General features: G+C 54.0%; 1 protein-coding gene across 3 annotated transcripts in view; it reads left to right on the top strand.

Annotated features, from left to right (window-relative positions):
- EPHA10 (EPH receptor A10) overlaps positions 1-20121 on the top strand; it is a 44597-nt gene that overhangs the window by 10868 nt on the left and 13608 nt on the right. For all 3 annotated transcript variants that reach the window (XR_008746624.1, XM_055800375.1, XM_055800376.1), the window contains exons 4-7: positions 8924-9079; positions 9853-10194; positions 16848-16972; positions 19202-19364. Coding sequence is in view for 2 of the 3 variants with exons in the window: in XM_055800375.1 (XP_055656350.1) it covers positions 8924-9079; positions 9853-10194; positions 16848-16972; positions 19202-19364 (786 nt within the window). In the remaining variant the exon portion in view is untranslated. The remainder of the gene's footprint in view (positions 1-8923; positions 9080-9852; positions 10195-16847; positions 16973-19201; positions 19365-20121) is intronic.

Below are 20121 nucleotides of genomic sequence, written 5' to 3'. Positions count from 1 at the left end.
GGATGCATTAGGGAACTGAAAGAGACAACAGTAAATTGCAGTTGGCTCAGTGGATGTGCCTACTTTAGTGTGTCCTTGAGGAACATTCCTGCATAAATAGCAATGAGCTGCTCTTCAGTACTGCCCTAGCACTGAATTCAGGCAAATGCATTCTTTTAGATTATTTGAAGACCGTCTTACTAAATATTCTTGGGTATTTAATTTTCTTCTGGACTAAATCACTGGATTTAATTTCAGCTATTAAGAGCTCATTGTTGGAGATGCACGAAGACCTAGCCTCTGGACATAGATTTTCATTTCAGTGCTCTTCAAATTATTTAACAAGAGCAAAAACTATAGAGTAGCATTATCCAGAAGGTTTCAGAGATGCTGGGAGCGTGTTGGACTTGAGGCTGCTGAAAAGTGTTCTTGAAAACCAGTTATTAAAAAAAGAAAAAAAGTTTTTGCGGAAGACAAGCTGCTTTTGAATTCTCTCGAGTGGTGCAGCCTGAAGTACCTGTCCTGACAGCACGGTACCAAGGTGAGAGGAGCTGGAGACCTGATCCAGCGCTCGTATTGATCGCTCCCTTGTGCTGACTTTGCCCCTCTTGCATGGGTGCGGAGATTGGACATGATTTCTTTCCCTTCTTCACAGTGGGGCTCTGCGACAGCATCGCTCTCTGCTGACAAAGTATCGATTACAGTTTTTGCAATAAGACAAGGCAAGATTGCAAACCTAGCGTGCAAGGGGAAGACAGGAGCCTCTCTATTACCTGAGGATGTTTGTTGACAAGGTTCTTTGACCAGCTCAATACACTGCTGAAACTTTATTCTCTTGATGTGTTTTCCACAAGGTGCCCTGTCTGGTTTTGGGCAACTTGTCCTTCTCTGTGGGTGCTCACTGACAGCCGTCCCTCCAGGGTACCCGCTCTGATGCTGATCTGTCTGGTCCTCCTGGGGGCCTGCCGGGCTGGCGTGAAGCACCTCTCCTCTTAAGTGCTGGTGACATGTTTGGAACATAATAAACTGTGACTTGCTTGGCTTGACGATGGGATTAAGACAGATGGAGGCTGGATGTGCCAGCCTGGGCTGGGGAGGGGTCAGCGGTAGTGATAGCTCCGGAGAGAGAGGCCTTGAGAACAACTCCATGTTTTATTTGACTGATGATAACAGTGAGTTTGCAGAGACACGAGCGATGGATGTTGATGCAGTACGTGGCATGTGCCATTTACTGGTGGCCCGTGCCATGGGCAGCAGAGGTGCCCAAAGAGGCTGGTGCAGACCTTTAGCGTGCCTCGGGTTGTCCTCTGTGCTCCTGGGGGTCAGCCCGCTGTGCACCAGGCGGGGGGCTCTGCGGGGGGCTGTGTACAATCAGCACTTCTCAAGTGAAATTGGACTGCCGTGTTGGAAGGAGTGACCCCGGGAAGAGCAGCACCGGGGCTGGAGAGAGACGCCAGCAGAAGCCTGGCGGGGCAGGAGCATGGAGGGGCTGGGGAGGGGGATGCTCCGCGTCCTCCTGCGCTGGGCAGAGGGTCGGGGCTGAGCTGCCTGCAGGAGGCTCTCGGAGGGGCCACCCTGCCCGAGGAGGAGTGCTTTCCAGTTTGGACACCAACCCAGCTGAGACCCTAATAAGTATGGTGTAGAGTTTTTCCCCATCCTATTTTGATGGTTGCAGTTGCCAGTCTGACCATTGCTGGGGTGGGGGTTGGATGCAGGTCTCGGAGCTCGGGGGGTCCCTGTGCCCCGAGGCTGTCCTTTGCCGGGAGGGACTGTCGCTCTGCCAGGTGCCTGAGCCCCTGGGTGCTGTAATGGTTCTTGCTGTAGCACCCCCTTGGAGCTGGCCACTTGCTTCCCCTAGCTGCTGTCTTTCCTAAATAGCATTTTTATGAATGCCTGCTTCAGCAGAGAAAATTAACACGCGTTAAAAGCAGATGAACTTTGTCAAATACAATTTCATGACAAAAAATGGAAAGGAATTGATTTTGGAAGACAACCAAGTTGTAATGTTAATTATAAATGACTGTATAGGCATTTTGAGTGAAACTGCAGGCGTTATTGATTCATGCTGGCACGCACATGGCTATTCTGCTATCTGCAGGAGTTCAGCAACATGAAGAAGTTCAATTGTGCTAACGCAGGCAGTGTCCTTCGTGGGGTTTTTTTTTGGTTTGGTTTTTTTTTTTTTTTCTTCTTCTTTCTTTGAAGATATGTGCAAGGTTTGTGGGTCAACAAGCTGACCCGAGACAATTTGGGGAAGAAAAAAAAAAAAAGCAGAACCCATCAAAATCATTAAGGCTAAATGCTGAGGAGGGTGTAAACAGCAAACTGACAGGAAGAAAATGATACCAGGCAGCAAGGAGGAGTGTGCTGGAGCTCGCTGCTGAGACAGCAAATGCCTTCCACAGCCAGCAAGGGGTTTGCCCTGCTGGTGCCTGGAGGAGCCGACCCAAGGCCGTGGTCTTTGCCAGGTGCTGAGGCTGGTGCCGGTGTGCAGCTGCCGTCCTGCTGCGCCTGGCGGTGGGTTCGCTGCCGGGCTGTGCGTTGTGCCTTGGCGTGGTCGCTCTTAACAGAAATGATGCAGATATGGACAGGATTGTTAATAATGTTTTCCTTAAGAAGCAGCGTCACCATTGCATGGCGCATGGCCTGGGTGCGGGGGTTGTGGTGGTCCATAGCCACATCCCGGTCCAGGAGGGGAAGGGGGACTGTGGCCGAAGGCGAGCGGACGCCGTGCCGATGTCTGTCGCTGGTTTGATGCGGGTGGCCTGAGAAGCGCAGACCCGGAGCAGCATCCTGAAATGGTCTCTAGAAGGGTCCTCCTGAGCTGCACCCCAGGTGGGACCCCCAGGCCAGTCCTCCTCCATCTGTGGCACAGCGCGGTGCGACTGGGGATGCAGAGAAGGGAACACACGCGTTGCACACGCATTTTTTCCAGCTACAGCGTCAGGCAGGGAGGGTGTTTGATGGGTTTTGCCTGATTTTGTATTAACATGTATTTGTCTGGGTTAAGTAGTTTTATTCCTAAATCCATCATATGAAGCATTTTCAGCTTAGTGTTTAATCTTCCCTCTGTGCTCATTCTCTAGTATTTTATTCTAAGCTTCAGTATTTACTTAGGTCTCGACCCGTTCCTCTCTGCAAAGTGATGAACACGTTTTAATTAAAGACACTCATGTAAGTTGCAGGAAATGGATGTTTCGTTTTACTGGACCCAGTGCTGTGTCTGGGGCAGCGTTGGTGAATGCTCACGTTTGCCTGTTGAAACCCATGCAGAATTTACAAAAGATGCCGCAGCTGATGCAGCTACCTGGTGCAGAGCAGCTGGACACTCGTGCAAGGTCGGGCACGGATGGGGCATCACTGCCTCAGCTGGCAGCGGGACCAACGCTGTGTACGGGTGCGGGAAAGTCGCGTTGGACTCAGCTGAGCAGCTGAGAGTTGCGCAGCCGAGATGGAGAGCCTCTGCGCCGGCTTCCACCGTGGAAGTGGAATTTGCTTCTGCAGCATTTCCATCACAGACTTCTTCACTGAGCTGGCACAGGGGGGGTCCTGCCTTCCTCCCACTGCTGCTGAGACGTGCCGCATCTCCCCAGGGGCACAGCTACCTGGTCCCCAGGCGTGCAGTCCCTGGGACAGGTGGTGGCGGGGGAATTGCCTTAAAACTTGCCAGAGTTACAGGATTGCACCTTCACTCGCTCACCCAGGCTGTCTGCTCTTCTAAAGAACATTGCCTTTTCCCTAAGTGGTGAGTTGCTGCCCTGCCCGTGCAGTTGGTCAGGGAGGTGCTGCTCAGCCCTGCTCGTGGCAAGGTTGCACGTGGAAGCAGTGAGTCTGTGGGGAAGGGATGCTCCCCGGCCGGCAGCTGTGCACAGAGCTCAGCTGCCCCGTGGGAGAGTGCTGGCACGAGCAGCGCCCGTCCAAGTGGCTGCTGGAATAGCGTTCAGTCTTCGCTCTCATTTGCTTAAAAGCCAGTTGTGTGGGAACCAGCATGCAGAGCACTTACAGAGGAAAGCTGTGGATCCTTATGGGTCAGCTTTTGCCTTTCATTGTGCAGTTGGTGTGTGGGCTGGACCTCCAGAGACCTGGGTCCTGTTGTTGGCCCTGAGTGTCCTGTTGGCTTCGTGCAAATCATACAGTTGTTCTGTCCCAGCTTCCCACTTGTCAGTGTGGTTAACGTTCCCATAGTTCAAAACCAAAACAAAGGTTAATTTAATGTTTAATGTTGCAGCGGTGGGTGTCGTAAGTGCAAAGCAAAAAAGGTTGCTGACCAGCTGGTAAATACTGCCAGGGTGATTAATAACTGCTGCATGCAAAATCTTGACCATGCTTCACTTGAACAGCGCCTATGATCAACCCTGGAGCTCACACAGCCTGTTCCCTGCACTCAGGTTGTGCTGCTGCATGCCCTTAGTGAATCGCTTCCAACCACCGTTCATCGATTAACACGATAAAGCTGCTCAAACTCGGGTGCATTTTGCCGATTAATCTCTTCTGCCATTTTTTAAGCCAAGATTTGAACACGCAGCTAACTGTGGCTTAGCAAATGTTGAGATCCTCACTGGTGAAGGAAAAGCTTCAGCATCTTCGGAGCTGTGACTGAGTCTCTGGCTGGAGAGGAAGGTTATGCCTAGTTGCTGCTGATGGAAAAATGTAGTTGGCAGGCTTCATGGTGCTGTGAGCTGGAGATGTCTGAACTGCTGGGCGAGGAGGAAATTGAAGCTGTCCCATGCCAGTTGAGTAGGAAACCATGCGTTTTTCAGCCCTGCATCCTCAATTGCCCCTGCTCTCCCTGTGGCACAGCCTAAGCATGAGAGAGGATGTTGCCTTCTCCTCTTGATAGAGCCATCCGCTCTTGTCCGAGGAGCTGCGGCAGATGAGTCAGTGAGAGAGAAACCTTTCCCGTGGGTGCGTCATGCCGGGTAATCTGCCAGGCTGCAGCACAAATCAATGTTGCTTGTTCTGCTGCTAGTCTGATCGTGTGTGCATACAGTGTTATATCAAGGAGGGAATGCGCTCTCTCTGTCAGTGAAATGAATAAGGCATGCCTGGTGAACAAGGAGTAGCCTGTGTGGGCAGCGATGATGGAGCTGGAGAGAGGCAATTAATCTGCCTGACCCATCCAGCTGCTTCTCTTTGGCTCTAGGAGAATGTAATATTGAATTTTATTATTTAATAATTATGTTGCGGTAGCACCAGAAGACAAGGAATAGGATAGAAAATAGTGTACAAAAAAGAGAATTTCATTTTATAAATTGATGGTCTGATCTCTTTAGAGCTGTCACATACCCACTGCAAAAATGAGCACTGCGAAATAACAGGGACACCTAAGCCAGCTGGGGACCAAGAAAAACACTTGTAGGATGAGGTGGAAGAGGGTGGGAGTTTATCTGAGAAAAGAAACAGAGATGCACACATGATGCGTCACATGTCCTGGGGCACTTTTGTTCTTCTCAAGTGTAAGATTCAGACAAACAAGGGATAAAATTAACAAGCAAGCCCACCGGCAGAGCTGCACCCAGGCTTCTCGTGGGACGCGCTCGCACAGGGTCGTGGTGCCTGTGTTACTGGGAAATGCAAATCGAGGCGTTTGTAATGCCAGTTATTAACGGACATCTCTTCTGACAGACACTCTTGTGAAGGCACTTCTAGCCATTGGGAAACGGGGAGGAACAGCCTGAAAGATGCTTCTAATTGAAAACGTTCAATTTCCTGCAACGAGATGTCAAATTTATGTGACTGTCAGGCTCGCCTTTAAATCCAAGGAAGCGTGTGCTGGGTTTAGTGCTCAGGTCCCATCAAGTTTGTAAACAAGATTGATTTTTCTGTCCTGCCTGACAGAGGGTGCGAACAGGAATCTCGCACCAGTGTTCAGGCGTTGATGCCGTAATGAGATCAGCTTTTCCCCGTGTGGAGGGATGAGCTCGAGCTGGAGCCACAGCTGATGGGGACTGCAGCTGATGCACAGCACTGAATCCCGCGAGCACCCATCCTGGCTCTGCTCCTTGGGCGTGTGTCCCCATCCCCTCCAGCTGCCGGGAGAGGGCCTGGCTCTGGCAGCGTGAGCCCTGGGCGGGCAGCGTGGGGTCAGGGCTCTGCCGATTCCCGGCACGGGCGGTGTTTGGCTCGCTGTCGGTGGCCCTTCCAGCAGGGACCTCCGAGGGCTCAGCGCGCGCTGGGTTTCCCTGCTGGAATGGGGCTGCCTTCTCCGGTGCGGTAGGATGTGCTCTCGGGCTGCTGCTCTCTGGAGCACTGCATGCTGTGTGCAGGGCGCTGGTGATGTTTCTGCCCTGTGTTGTGGTCCGTGCTGCCTAAATAAAAGCAAAAACAATCTATGTCTCCGTTATGTGAACGTAACACTGGTTTTGGTTTGGTTTCTCAAATAGAAAGAGGAAGTTTGAAGTTTTGGGAGCAATTTAAACATTTGCTGGTTTTTCCTGGTTTATCTGGCACCCTAGGTAGGGAATGGCATTTACTATGCATTGTGGCTCGCTGTCTTAATCTTCTTTCTCTGTTGCGTTTGTCGAGCCCATGCTTTTAAGGGCTAGCTTTATGTGGTGTTGGAGGTGTGCAGACTGTGAGCCAGGAGAGGTGGCTGCAGAGCCACGGGCTCACCAGTTCCATACTGGCAGCGGCTGTTGCTGAGAGTTGCAAGATGAAGGAGCAAATGTTGATTCTTCTTCCTAGAAATGCATGTTTTCCTAGAAATGCATGTTTTCCTAGAAATCCCTCCTCTAGCACCTCTTGGGAGCGGATGCTCCAGCTGTCTGGCCAGCACTGATGGTGGATGAAGGCATCTGGGTTCCCCTTGCAGCCAGTGAGGGCAACGAGGACTCCTGGCACATGGATCACCTCGCCCAGTGCCCACGTCGCAGGCAGGTCAGGCAGGCAAGGAATGCCTGTGTGTCTCCAGTGACCACTGTGGGTCCTGATGTCCAGCTTGGTCACAAGCTCAGCTGGCCAGAGCCCACTGGCCTTTGTGTCTGGATGACTGCACATGTGCTGAAACGTGTTGTCTTGTCCAGTTTAGCTAGGAACCGCAGCCGGGAGGAGCCCAGGAATCATCTGGTAATTTTGGTCCCCTCATTTTTTAAAAAATTGTGGGTTTTTTTGTTTTGTTTTGTTTTCCATTTTAACAATTTAACTCTTCAGTTTTGCTATGGAAATGTAATGTTGAGTTGACACCGGTTGAAAAGTTGCAATTTCCATTCCAGATACAAGGAAGTCTCTTTTCATTACTTGGGCATGAGTGGAACGGGCTTGAGGAGGCCAAATCTGCTGCTTTCTGCAGACTTTGCTTGCATTGGGTGACATGACAGCGCAAGATCTTGTCTGGCAAGGAGTGAGGCTTTTAGGCAGCTCTTGAAAGGCTGTATCTGTTATGTAAGAAAAGCAAAAATCTCTCATGTGTGCTGCTGCTCTCAGCTCTGCCAAGCCAGTGTCAGTCGTGTGCCAGTGGCCAGGGATGGAGGGAGCACTGGGAGCACAAACCTCAGCCCCGGTGCTGCGGTCCCTCCCCGTGTGTGACCACAGGGCACTGAATTTCTGAAGGCCTTGTGGTAGGTGAAATAACCTCCCCGGAAAGGTTCACCCCTTTCCAGCATCCCAGGGAAGGATCCTGTCCGCCCTGTGCTGTGCCTAGTGCTTTGTCCTCAGATCACAGCTGTAGCTGCCAGTTTTATATCATGCTAAAAATTAATGAAGCAGAGTGCACTGGAATAATCTGCATTAAAAGGAACGCTCTCAGCAGCCAGCTCCTTAAAAATGATAAGAGAGGGGACTGCGTTAGTGGAGCTGTTCATCTAGGAACTTTACAAGTGATTAAGTTTAAATATTCAGGGAGCTGATGAAGGGGTAGCAGACAGCAGCAGCACATCAAGAAGATGAAGCCAAGCAAAACATGAGTGCTTCTGTTTGGCTTTGAAATCCAGGTGAGAAAACCCCCTGCCCCTCATGCTGGCCTCGCTGGGGGTCACCTCTCAGCACCGAGGGGCTGCCACGCCTGCCCCATCCCCGATGGCTGGGGACACCTGGCCACGGCAGGCATGTGTCTGCGTGCAGGCTGCTTCCCTTTCAGATGTTTCAGGGTCAAAGTGAAGCGGTTGCGAAGTGCTTTGTGGAGTTTTGCAGCCTTTTTTGTTGTTCTTGGCAAGTGTTAAGTCTCTCATGCAGGACTAGCTTCTGGGTGTCCTGCTAGGAGCGTCCTTTGTAGGCTGCATGCTGCTTGTAGGAAAGACCAAGCAAATCCTTGACCAGTGTGTGAATTGCTTGTTTGAGTATCAAAGGTACTTTTCAAAGGGTAAGGTAAGCCTGAGTATGACCTATAAAAGCAAATTTGTACTACTGTTGTTTGACTTCAGCACGTATCTCGCTGCCCACAGTGACTGCTCTATAATCCACAGCGATAAATCTGTAGCTGCCAGTGACATGGCCTTGTGACTTGGGTGTGTATATGAAGCTCTGGTGACTGATAAGGTCTCCAGCATCTCCGTTTTGAATATTCCTCCCCTTTTTGGGGTTGTTGCTGAGTCTTGCTGTGGCTCCCATGTCATTTCTGTTCTGCTCACCTGTTTCTGAACCCTAAGCCATGGGTTTGCCACATGCTGCATCTTTTTGCAGCTGCTTTGTTCCCATATGTCCCTCCGGCTCCCTTCACACATTGCCCCAGCTGATGTCTGACCACTCCTCCAGCCCCCTGAAAGAACCTCCCAGCCTGGAAGTCAGTGCAGAGCTACAGTGTCCCAATGGCCCTTCTGGGTCAGACCGAAGGCACATCTCTTGGAGCCAGGATCGTGGAGGTGCTCAGGGACGGTAGCTTGGAGGGCGGTATCTGCTGGCTGGTGGCAGGCAAAGGATGTCCCAGGAAACGAGGCAGTGCAGTCTTCAAATGTGTCCCTCATTCGCCTCGTGGTGTTCTTCCCATAATTTCCTTTCTCTGTCTTTTCAGCTTGCCTTCCTGGATTTTACAAGCCTTCCCTCCGTCTCCCTCTCTGCTCTCCTTGCCCTGAGCACAGCTTCACACATGAGGAAGCCTCCACGTTCTGTTTGTGCCAGAAGAACTACTCCAGGTCTCCGTCAGACCCACCATCTGCCTCCTGTACACGTACGTCTCGCTGAAGCGGCAGCTCTTTGCAAAGCGAGGAAGTGGGGGTCCCGGCGCCGTGTCTGTCCTGCGGCGCAGAGCCGAGCGGGGTCCCGGCAGGCTGTCCCAGCCTGGCACCCTGCCAGCACCGGGCGCTAGCCCACGGGAGCCGCGCTTGGGCACGTGTGTGCTGGGGGGGTCTGCGCTGCGGACTGCCACGGTGGGGAGGGGCTGGAGGGGCTGCCCCTATACCGCGGAGCGTGCAGGCTGAGGCAGCAGTCTGGTGAGACAGATGAGTGGTGGGGCTTGCAGACTCCCTGGTAAAACTAGGGCACAGTCATTTAGTCAATATAGTTCACAGATTTTAATTAAATGGCCTCTAGTTAATTGGATTGGACTCCAACCGCTCCAGTGATGGATGCGGTGCAACTGCCTGCACAGCGATGAGAAACCCGCTTTACCCGAGAGCGAGCATGGGGGGCAGCGGGCAGCCGGCGCTGGGGGTCCCCTGAGCCGAACCCCGGGAGGTGCCAGGTCTGGCCAGGCACTTGTCACACGCTGTGTGAGCTCTGGCTCGCTGCGCGTACACATCCCTCCTGCAGGGATCCTCCGTTGGGTGTCCCCACCATGCCACACGTGTCAATGCATCCGTGTCCCCTCGTGCTGCCACGTGCTGTGGCTGCCTGGGACCGCGCTCTCTTGCCGTGCCACCGGTGCCTGTGCTGCTGCTCCCAGAGGACCCATCGGTTTGCCCTCCTCCCGGGGCACCCGTGTGCAGACTCTTCTGCTTCCAGGTCCACCCTCTGCCCCGAGGAACCTGGTCTACAGCCTGCGGCAGACATCGCTGGTGCTGGAGTGGAGTGCCCCTGCCGATGCGGGCGGCCGAAGCGACCTGACCTACAGCTTGTGGTGCGGCCGCTGCCCAGCAGCTCTGCGGGGCCGCTGCGAGCAGTGTGGCAGCAGCGTGGGCTTCGTGCCACAGCAGACGGGGCTCGTGGACCGGACCGTCACCCTGGTGAACCTGCTGCCTCATGTCAACTACACCATCCGTGTGGCAGCTGTCAACGGCGTCTCAGGCATCAGCCCGCTGTGGGGGCAGCAGTACGCCGAGGTCAACATCTCCACCGGCCTCGCAGGTACGGTGTAACGCTGAGGGCAATCGTTGCCTCGGCCCCACTGCACCAAAAGGACAGTTGCCTGCGCTGTCACTTCTGTGTCACCTCTGGGGTGCTCAGGTCGCTCAGCGGCCGGGTCTGTGGCCTCGCTGCCGGGAGGACGCGGGGTCTGGAGGTGGTGTGGGCACCGTCCTCACGCGCTGCACACCTGGTGCCGCGGCCATGCTCTGATTCCTCTCGGCTTGCTCCAGTGGTGCAGACGTGGTGCTTGGCAGCAGTGGGCAGGAGGGGGGAGATGGAGACCGACCTGCAGCATGAACCAGGGGGCCCCAGTTGGTACTGTGGGGAGGTGAGGAGCTGGCTGGGCTGCAGGAGCCCGTGGCCCCACATGGCAGTGAGGTAGATGGCGACAGCTTGGGCTCCAAAGGGACGAGTCTGCTTTGTGATCCAGCTGCAGTTTGAATTTACAAATCACCAAAAAGTGCCTTCAAAGAAGCGACATTTTCAGCCCATTCACAAAAACCCTTCCTTAAAATAAGTAATTCAAATATTGGCTATCCTTTGGAAAGAAAAAAAGTGCTTTCATCTCTCTCCTGTGCTGATTTGTGGCATCATTTCTTACTGTAAGTGTCTCCTTCCACATTTTGCGTTTCTGTTCCTGGAGGAGAGGGGATGTGAGCACCCAGCCTGTGCGGTTGTTAGCTGTGCCTAAGGAAAATCAGCTCTGGCTTGTTGTGTCCTTGTCTGTTCCTCTGCGGTTATGTTGTTAATTTGTTTGAAACCCCTTTGCCAAGCCACAGCTAATGGAGACAGATGATCCTCACGTACCTCTTGGCAGGAATTGGCCAACAATTTCATCTGAAGAGATTAAACTTTGATCTTGTTATAGATAATTTTCCCACCACTTGATCAAATGTTTTTGCGCGTGTTGTTGCTTTCTCTTCCCCCATGTAGTAATTTCTGTGAATCTGTTGGGTGGATGCTGTGCTGCAGGCTGCTCTTCACTGGAGGTGTCACTCCTCATTAGGATCTTTGCTGTTCAGGGATGGATTTAGCTCTGGGAAGATCTTCTGTCTCCTGAGCTCAGTCTATTCTTGAGCCAGTGTACAAGCTAGGGAGGGGTGAGCTTAACGAGGTCTTACAACAAGCTGTTCCTCCAGAGGCTCCTGCCTGGTATCAGGCAGCGGGACCAGTGCCCTGGGCCTGCCTCCTCGCCTGGAGCTTCAGGTCTGAGCTGGGGACAAGGGGTGGGTAAAGGCAGCAAGTGCCGTGTCCTCTAGGAGTGAAGCAACGAGTCCGCGACGCCAGCCCACGCCTTGCACCTTTGGCTGTTTGGTGCAGCTTTTCTTCTGGGCGAGTGGGAATCTCAACCCCTTGCTCAACTCTACACGCTCCTGAAGGAACTGAAATACGCATAAAGAATACGGCATAATTAATCTTGTAATCTGCTCAAAATCAATGTCTCTTGTCGAGCTGTCAAGTCTCCGGATGCAGATGGTGGCTCAGAATTAGCTGAGCAGCTGAGGCTCAGCAAGTTTCTTGAAATACTGAAATTTTTTTGCTGCCGAAGGTGTCCCCTGCTGGGAGCAGTGTCGGGCAGGAGCCGCTCTGCCTGCGGGTGCCCAGGTGGCCCAGCTCCTCTCAGCAAAGGGGGAGAAGGGCGTCCCTGGGGAGGGGGCTTCTCAGCCTGCTTTGCCTGCAACGCCCCTCTCAGGCAAGAGCCCCTGGCTGTAGGGAAGGCAGCTCACTGGGTGCTGGTGGGCAGCGGGACGGGAGGGCTGGGGCCACGGGTGACAGGCAGAGCCGCTGTGCCGAGCGTGTCATCCCCGGCGAGTCCTGAGCCCTGACGCCCCTCGTCATCAAAGCCCGTGGCAGAGGTGCTGGACGGGGCTGGAGGTCAGGAGAAAGGGAGAGCACAGGGATGCCTGAAGCAGCGACGACGTCCTGGGCAGCTGCGATGCGGTGGTCTCAGAAGTAATTTGCAGCAGCAGGGAGGCTCTGGTTGCAGATATGCGGATTCAAAGGAAAAATTAAACAAAGAAACAAGACCCTATTTAGCTGTCAGATCCCCGCTTCTCTAAATATAGTGCTGAGTGCAGCTTTTGCACTGCCCTTCCCCTTCAGCAGTCACAAGAGTGAATTAGCATTTGTTCGTTGTATTTGCAGGGGAAAAGAAGAGATGCTATTTAGTCTGCAGGAGGCAAAATTAATACTGTGTTTTTTGTAATCTGGCCCCAGCATGGGACTAAATAAAAGTGTTTGAGGAGAGAACGGAGCTGTTTACCTGCAGGAGTAGAGCTGCATTAGCTATGTAAATGTACGCTCTGGGACGATGTCATTTATATTCCCGGCAGGGATCGGCTCCTATCTTAAAGGGCTTTTAAATCTGTTGCAGATTAATAATGCAGCCAGTGCCGAAATGCATTCTCTTGCCCGAGACTGTGAAGAAGTGGCTTGTGCTGAATTAGGCCCTCCGCAGCAGACCTCCCTGCACAGGCGGTGCGGCAGCGCCCGAGGAGCCGACCCCGAGGCGAGGGGGTGCGCTCGGGGGTCTTTGCCCTCCCTGCTGGGGGAACCAGCCCTGGAGGAGCTGCACGGTAACTGGGGAGGCTGCTTCCCTGGTTTGGGAAGAAGGACCCTGTGGCCAGAGTCGCCCGGGACAGCGCCCAGTGCATTTTCTGCGTGGGGGCGTTCATAACTGGTGGTGTTGCGAGCAGTGCTCATAACATAACCTACGGCAGTGTGAGCGTTGGGGGCATGGCAAGGTCTGTCCATCTGCTTGCTGCTCATCCCGCCTGGGCTCAGCGCTGCTGCCGGGCTGTGCCCTGCTCGTGCCTGCGTGCCCCGGCTCGGGGTGTGGGACTGCATCCCTGAGACGGCTGGGTGCAGGAGCCGGGGTGGGCGCCGAGTCGGCTCTCCCTGCTGCGTGACCTCTTGGTCCAGCTCCGTCATCAAGTGCGTGCTGTTGTCCCTCTCAAAGGGCCCCCTTCGGCGTGCGGATGCAGCAGGTCGCTCAGCGGAGGGACACGGTGCCCACACCCGGTTTGATGCCTTTTCTGCTGGTGTGCTGGTTAATTAACGGGAGAAAACCCACATACAATGGAAAGGAGTTTATAAAATCAGGCAGAGTGGTGAATAATTTAATGTTTGCTTTTTCAGAATAGAGGCAATGTTAGAGGAGCTTAAAATATTGATGGGAAACACATTTTTTTCACAGTGTGAAATGCTTTATAGTCTGTGTGATTTTTAATGCCTTTTAAACATGTTAGAGGCTAGTGCCTGCTTTTCTGGCATGTACCATGAGTTCTGCTCTACAGCCCATCGCTAAGTGAGTGTGATTTTTCCTGATGGCTTTGTTAACAGTCAGGACCACTTGTTCGGGTTTCTTCAGTCTGTTTGCTCGGCTCAGAGATACAGGAGGGCATCTGTGTGATATTTTATTAATGGGAATCATATAAAACAGCAAGGAGCACTTAACTTAGTTTACAGGAGCAAAACCAAAGTTAAGTGTCAGAGTGGCCTCAGCCGCCCATATCACTCGTTTCGTGGAACATGCAGGGACGTGCGCTGAAGCAGAGACCACAGGCTCCGTGGCGGGGATTCCCCCCAGCCCCAGCGATGAGAGCGGTGAGTGTGCCCATGTGCATTGCTGTTTGTGCACGTGGGTCAGTGCACGTTTATGCGACTGAAGGAAGCCGAGGATCGATCTTTCTTTCTTTCTTCTTTTTTTATTCTTGTTGAAACACTTCTTACACGCGAAAATCATTCTCACTGCTCCTCCCCAAGAGCAAATGCCGTGCTACAGCCTGCGCTAGCCTAGGCCTGGCTCTGGTGGGGGTAAGGAGCCATTTGCAGGGTTTGGAGCAAGAGCGTGCCAAGCTGGTGCCAAGCTGGTGCGAATTCGGTCGTACTCATTCTTGGTGCTTGAAGTGCTGCGAGGAGGCACGGGGCTTCCAGACGGTGTCGGCTGGGCAGAAGGTCTCTGGCAGAGGAGGGAACCTTTGCCGCACTGGGTGCTGCCACTGTGGGGGTGCAGCCGGGTGTGGGGAAGGCGGCAGCACCACATGCCACAGGGTCACCGCGCTGGAGGAGCCACCAGCCTCCCAAGTGCGACAAGTGTGGGCAAACCCGCGACAGGCCGGGACGCGGTGAAGTGTTTGGCAGCCTGCCATGGGCAGGAGGGCTTGCTCCGTGGGTGCCCGTGGAGATCTCTCTAGTCCTGCCTTTATCTTGATGCCTGAGAAGGAGGCAGACCTCAGCAAGGGTTTGTGCCACGGATTTGTGGTGCAGCCGCCCCTGGGGTCACATCCTGCATGGCCCAGTGGGAGCGTTAACAACCCTTCTGCTGTACTTCATGCTGCCGGGGGGAGCTTGCTCCTCCTTCTTTACCAGCGGACCGTTCAATATCCCCTTAAAGGTCAGCTCTGGAACCAGTGTTATCTACTCGGAGAATCATTTTTAAAAATGTCAAATGACACGGCAGGGTCGCAGTAGGGGGATGTGCGCAGGGGCTGGGAGCGAGCACGGGGGCTCCCAGCTGCCCTTCGGGGCTCTCGCTCCTTCCGGTTCCCTTCGGACTTGGAATCAAGGAGCAAACCATCATGAATAAAACATCAGAGGGACTTTTTTCTTCAGCAAAGATTAATGAGCTAGGTAATTTATTAAATACCAAGTTTCACAGATACTCAAGTTTACTTTCCAGGGACTCATTCCTCTCCGCGGGACACTCTGTGGGATAATCAGGGTCCAGCAAAATTCCCAGTTTGGTGGAGCAGCGGGACAAGCTAGAAACAGCCAATTTCCCCGTGCGGCTCGCACTGTGCCTGCTGCAGGGCCACCGGTGTAAGTGGGTGAATCGGTCAGTGCAGCCCCCTCGCCCGGGTGTGCTCTGGCCCCCTGGTCTTACTGGGCTGATCCAGGGGCCACCCTTCCCCGAGGCAGGACCCTGCCTTCCAGCCGTGGCCAGGCTGGGTGGCCCAGAGCCACGGCTACTGGAGGCTTTTCTGCTGTTCCCCATCCTCTCCTCAGCTGAAGAGGAGACGTTCTGCTCCCTGACCAGGGCAGCTTGTGGCACTGCCCCGGGATAGCTGTGAAGACCTTACTCGATGTGTTCAGCCACTGGGGAGGTCAGTTTTTCTAATCAATCCTAACTTTCTCTCTGATCAGCCTAAAGCAGAACAAGGGGCTCCAACAGAAGCTTTATTTTCCCTGCTGAGATATTTAGTGTCTTTCTTGAACAGCACCTTTGCAGCAAAGACACCAATGTCCTAGCATGAGCCAGGCAGCCCCTTCCTCCCTGCTTTGCTGGGAGAACGCCCCGGCCGTGGGCAGATCGTCGCGTCCGAGCCGCTGCTGCCTTGCTCTGGGTGGGCAGGGGATGCCGTGTCCTTGGCTGGCTCCTGAGATGCTGCAGACAGTCTGACAGGTCCAGCTGGCTTCCCGCTGGTGCCGGAGGCAGAGGCTTTTGGAAGAGCTGCTGGGATGCTGCCTGCAGGCAGGGAGCCTGGTGCAGGCAGAGCCACTGCCTGTCGGCTGCAGGAGCCGCATGGGTGCTGAGCACAGCTCAGCCCCTTGAAGGCAGGAGAAGGTGGTCAGAGGAGACGGCACGGAGGAGGCTTTGGGGAAGCGGGGCTGAGTGCAGCAGCATAAGGCAGGCAGACCCTTCTCTGCTGCCGCAAACAGCGAGGGCATCAGCATCGGGCAGAGAGCCTGCGGGTAGCTGGGGACAGCGAGCTGCCCGCCGCGTGCGGGAGAAGTCTGCTCCTTTGGAGCCAGGCCTGGTTAGAATAGTTGGCAAGTGCATCTTGCATAGTGAGACGAGCTAAATGGGAGCGCACGTGCCAGGGAGGAAGGTCCCGCGTGGAGCCCGTGCTAGCTGGAAACAGGCGGCTGCTGGGGCAGGGGCTGCATGCTCAGCAGCGGGTAGGGCAGCAGCTCTCCGGTGTCCCCAGCTGTTGGGGGGTGTGGGGCAGAGCCTGTGCCAGGGTGGCTGGAGAAGCCTTGGAGCATCCTGCAAGCCCTCCTGCTCAAAGGTTGTGTTTTGCATTTCAGAGACATCCTTAGCAGCAGGTTCAGAGCACTGGATGTTCCCCAGGCTCAGATCCCTCTGCAGCACTGTGGGCAGAGGGTGCCTTTAGGATTTCTTGCTTGGTTTTGGTTGGAGCATTACTAGCTGTCCACAGATTACAAAGCCATTGTATTTTGCCACCGTCTTCTCCTGTTGGATGATCACTAGCTTGGAGTTTGTCCTATTCCGGTCCTGATTCAGAGAGAGGGAACTGGTATCTGCGGAAGCAGCACGCTCTTCAGCTGTTTAAATTGTTGACGTTTTTACTGTGGCATCACAGTGCAGAAGCAGAAATGAAGTTATCACAGCTGAACACGTTTGGGCTGACACAGGACTCGCAGCCCAGCTGAATAAGAGGATAGAGATAAAATTCCTTGTAACCTGTCATCTCCTGGTTGCACTTCCTTGGCTGTTCAGAACCAAAGCATCCAAAGCGTGGTGGCACGCAGTCGCTGGCCATGTCCCTGGGGCTCTGCTTCCAACCTGGCAGGCTGCGTCAGGCTGGTGCAGGGGGGTCTGGGGGCTACTGGCCATGCTGCTGGAGCAGGGGGGATGCTCTGCCCCCAGCAGCACCGTGGCCACCTGCTGCTTCCCTCTGCTTTTTCAGTGCCGACTCCCATCACCGACATCCGCATGGATAAAGTCGAGCAGAAGAGCGTCTCCTTGTCGTGGCAGGAGCCGGGCTTCCCCACCACCAACGGCACCGAGTACGAGGTCAAGTACTATGAGAAGGTAGGCTCTGGGGACCGGCTCCAGTTATGGGTCGTTCCCCAGCTGACTCCCAGTGCTGCCCTCACCAGCCAGGTCTGCCCCTCAGGAGCGCGGTGCCAGGGTGCTGCATGTGCTGCGTGTGCTGCCCCCCCCCACCCCGTGGGAAGGTGCCGTGGTGGGAAGGGGAGGGAGAGCCTGTCTGTGGACAGTGCTCTTGTGAAGATTTTGCTGGCACCTGAAAGCAAGAGGAGTGCTTCAAATGGCGGCCAGAAAGGTCTTTGCTTCTCCGACAGTGTTATGCATTTTGCTCCTGCAAGTTTTAGGAAATTCGGATTATTTGTAGAATTTACGTTGATTAGTGGGTTTTTTTCCCTCCCCGTCTGTGCAGCAAGATTTCATCCAGTCCTAATGTTGACATCTCCCTGGGAGAAAGAGTAAAGCTAATAATTTTCATTCATTCATTCTTTTTTTTTAATGCGTTGGTTGGCTTTTTTTCAAGGACATTAGAAATCTGAGGTTTGGGTGTTTGCCATTAGCCAGCTAGACAGGGACTGCTAAACCGTACTGGGTTTCTAAATCTTTGACAAGATGACACCTGAATTCATAGCCTGCTCTCTGGGAAAGTGTTGGACCTCGTGGTCTTTACTGGTTTAGGACTGAGGGCCACCGAACCCATGACTTCAGTGAGCTATGAGTGTCTTCCACACAGCAGGGGCCACGAGCAGACATTTTTGACAGTGTCTTAATTTTAAAAATAGCTGTTGTTTGACAGGTGCGGTGGGATGAGAGTTTTAGAAGAAATACCGGTGGGCAGAGAACAGGGACAATGCTCTAAATCAAAATAAATGCAGTTTATGACACAGTTCCACAAATTACCTTATCTGCGTGTGCTCAGGCTCGTTATGAAACTGATTACATGTCAAGCAAACTGTGCAGGTGACATGTTGGCATTCTGTATTTAGAAACAAGCTACCGTGAAGCTGATTCATATTAATGTGATTTTCAGCATCTGATAGATTTGAAAGGAGGAATCTGTGGGTGAGGGCAAATGCTGAAGCCAGAGTTGGTAATTCCTTGCAAATGGGCTGCAGCAACGAGATGCCTAGGGTATGGGAAATGAGGAAACATCCTGCTTGGGTAGAGAATTGAAACTATAGTTTAGCAATTATTCACTGAAATGAGGCTCTTGATGCTGACACGAAAATCAACTTAGTTCCTAGTCTTTGCTTTTAAAGCTGTACTTTAACAACGGAGATTCAAAGGGAAAAGCGTATCAAACGGAAAATACACTTCACAGCAACGTCCCCGGCGCTGGGAGTGGTGCGGTGAGCGGCTGCTGCCTGCCCCTGAGCCAGACTGCAGGGCTGGGATGCTCGTGGGGCATCAGTGTGACGAGGGTGCAGCACGCCTGTGTGGGTCCGAGAGGGGCAGTGGGACACAGCCTGGCCCTGCTGCGGGTGGAAAGCAGCCTCAGATAACCCTGGCCTGGGCTGCGTCTTCTCACCAGGGCACTTGTTCGGAAGCATCTGACGTGGCTGAGCAAACAGCCTCTGCCGGCGGCTGTGGAGAGGCGTGCGGAGCTTTGTGGGAGCTGACAGGGCGGCTGGGGCTTGTTTGCTTTGCCAGCCCGGGGAAGCCGAGGCAGGGGGGTCTGCCGTGGGCAGGCAGTGCGGGTAGCCCAGCGGTGCCGCCAGCCAGGCAGAGCCCACCCTGCCTGCCCGCCCCAGCGGCGGGAGCGGGGCTGCCCAGCGTGCTGTCCCTTACTCGAAGCAGAGGGATCAGTCGGTCACTGAGCAAGTCAATAAAATCCCGGGGACCAAGACTGTTGGCAAACTCACCTGCCAGCTTTGATTACTCGGTATGTGCTTGTACACACGCGTTTACCGCGGGGCTTCAGTGGCTGTAGCACGGGAGCGGGAAGGGGCCGGTGGTGCCTGCAGCCGAGCCCCAGCGCGGGGGCAGGCGGGGGGGCAGGAGCTGTGTGGGGTGGCACAGCTGCTCCCCACTGCCCCGTCCTCCGCCTGTCTTCACAGCGCGTCATCTGGCTCCATCTGCCATTTTATGTGACCTTTCCATGTAATTTCTATTAATGAGACACCTAGTACATGTATTCTTTCTGTTGAAGGTTTTATGTTTAGATAGACTGTCCTGATGGGACCCAGAGGCGAGGCGAAGATACAGCTGTGCTGTGCCGGCTCCGTGGTGCAGCTGTCAGTCCAGCTAGATCTCGGGTATCTCATTATTTCACAGGATCAGAGAGATCAAAGTTACTCAACTGTGAAAACCACATCAACGGCCGTGACGGTCAATAACCTGAAGCCTGGCACACTCTATATTTTCCAAATCCGGACATCTTCCTCACCGGACTACGGAAATTACAACCCCAGTATTGAAGTGGAGACGCTGGCAGAGTGTAAGTGTTGGCAGAGCTCGTTGTCTCTTACGTGCGCACCTGTGGACATGAGGGTCTTGGAGCTGGGTCCTGGGGATGCTGCTGCTCCTGCCCCAGATGCTCTTGGATTTGTGGAGCAGCACCCGTTCCTCTGGGTCTAAGAGCAGGTACTTCCCAGGACTTGCTTTTAATTGACTTTAACAAGGTTGCTCCTGCTGGCCGGCTGGTCCTGGGGGTGTCTGTCCTCGCTCTTCTCAGCGCAGCGTCAGTGAGGGCAGCCAGCCTCTGGCTCCTCTCCGCTGCAGAGGCTGGGGACAGAGCCTCGACTCTTCAACTGAGATTGCCCAAGAAAGTGCTTAGCAGAGCTGGCGTGGCTGGGGATTGTTTTGCCTTGGCGTGACGTTGGTGTGGGAACAGATCTCACCAGGTCCCTTTTATGGAGCCACCAAACGGGTGCTGGAAGGGAGCGAGCGTCGGTGTAAGCCGAGGGTGCAATCCTGCCTGGGTCTGTGAAGCTGTGCAGCCTGCTGTGGGTGCTGCAGGGATGGGCTGGTCAGCTACACAGGCTGCAGCAGAGGAGGCAAGACCAGCCTGGAGAGCTGGCTGGCTTTGGATGCGTGCCCCGGACAGGAGATGGCTGCTTACCCCCGCTGCCGTTGGGGCTCGTGAGGCACTTGGCTTGTTAGCTGCTTGGCTGAATAAGGTCAGCCAGCACCGGTGTTGTTTGCTGGGGCTTTTCCTTTTCACAGTTTCCATTCATAACTATAGTCCAGAAGCA

The sequence above is a fragment of the Falco peregrinus genome, chromosome 3, assembly GCF_023634155.1.
Source record: "Falco peregrinus isolate bFalPer1 chromosome 3, bFalPer1.pri, whole genome shotgun sequence".
NCBI lineage: Eukaryota > Metazoa > Chordata > Aves > Falconiformes > Falconidae > Falco > Falco peregrinus.
This window is presented reverse-complemented; position numbering and strand designations above follow the sequence as displayed.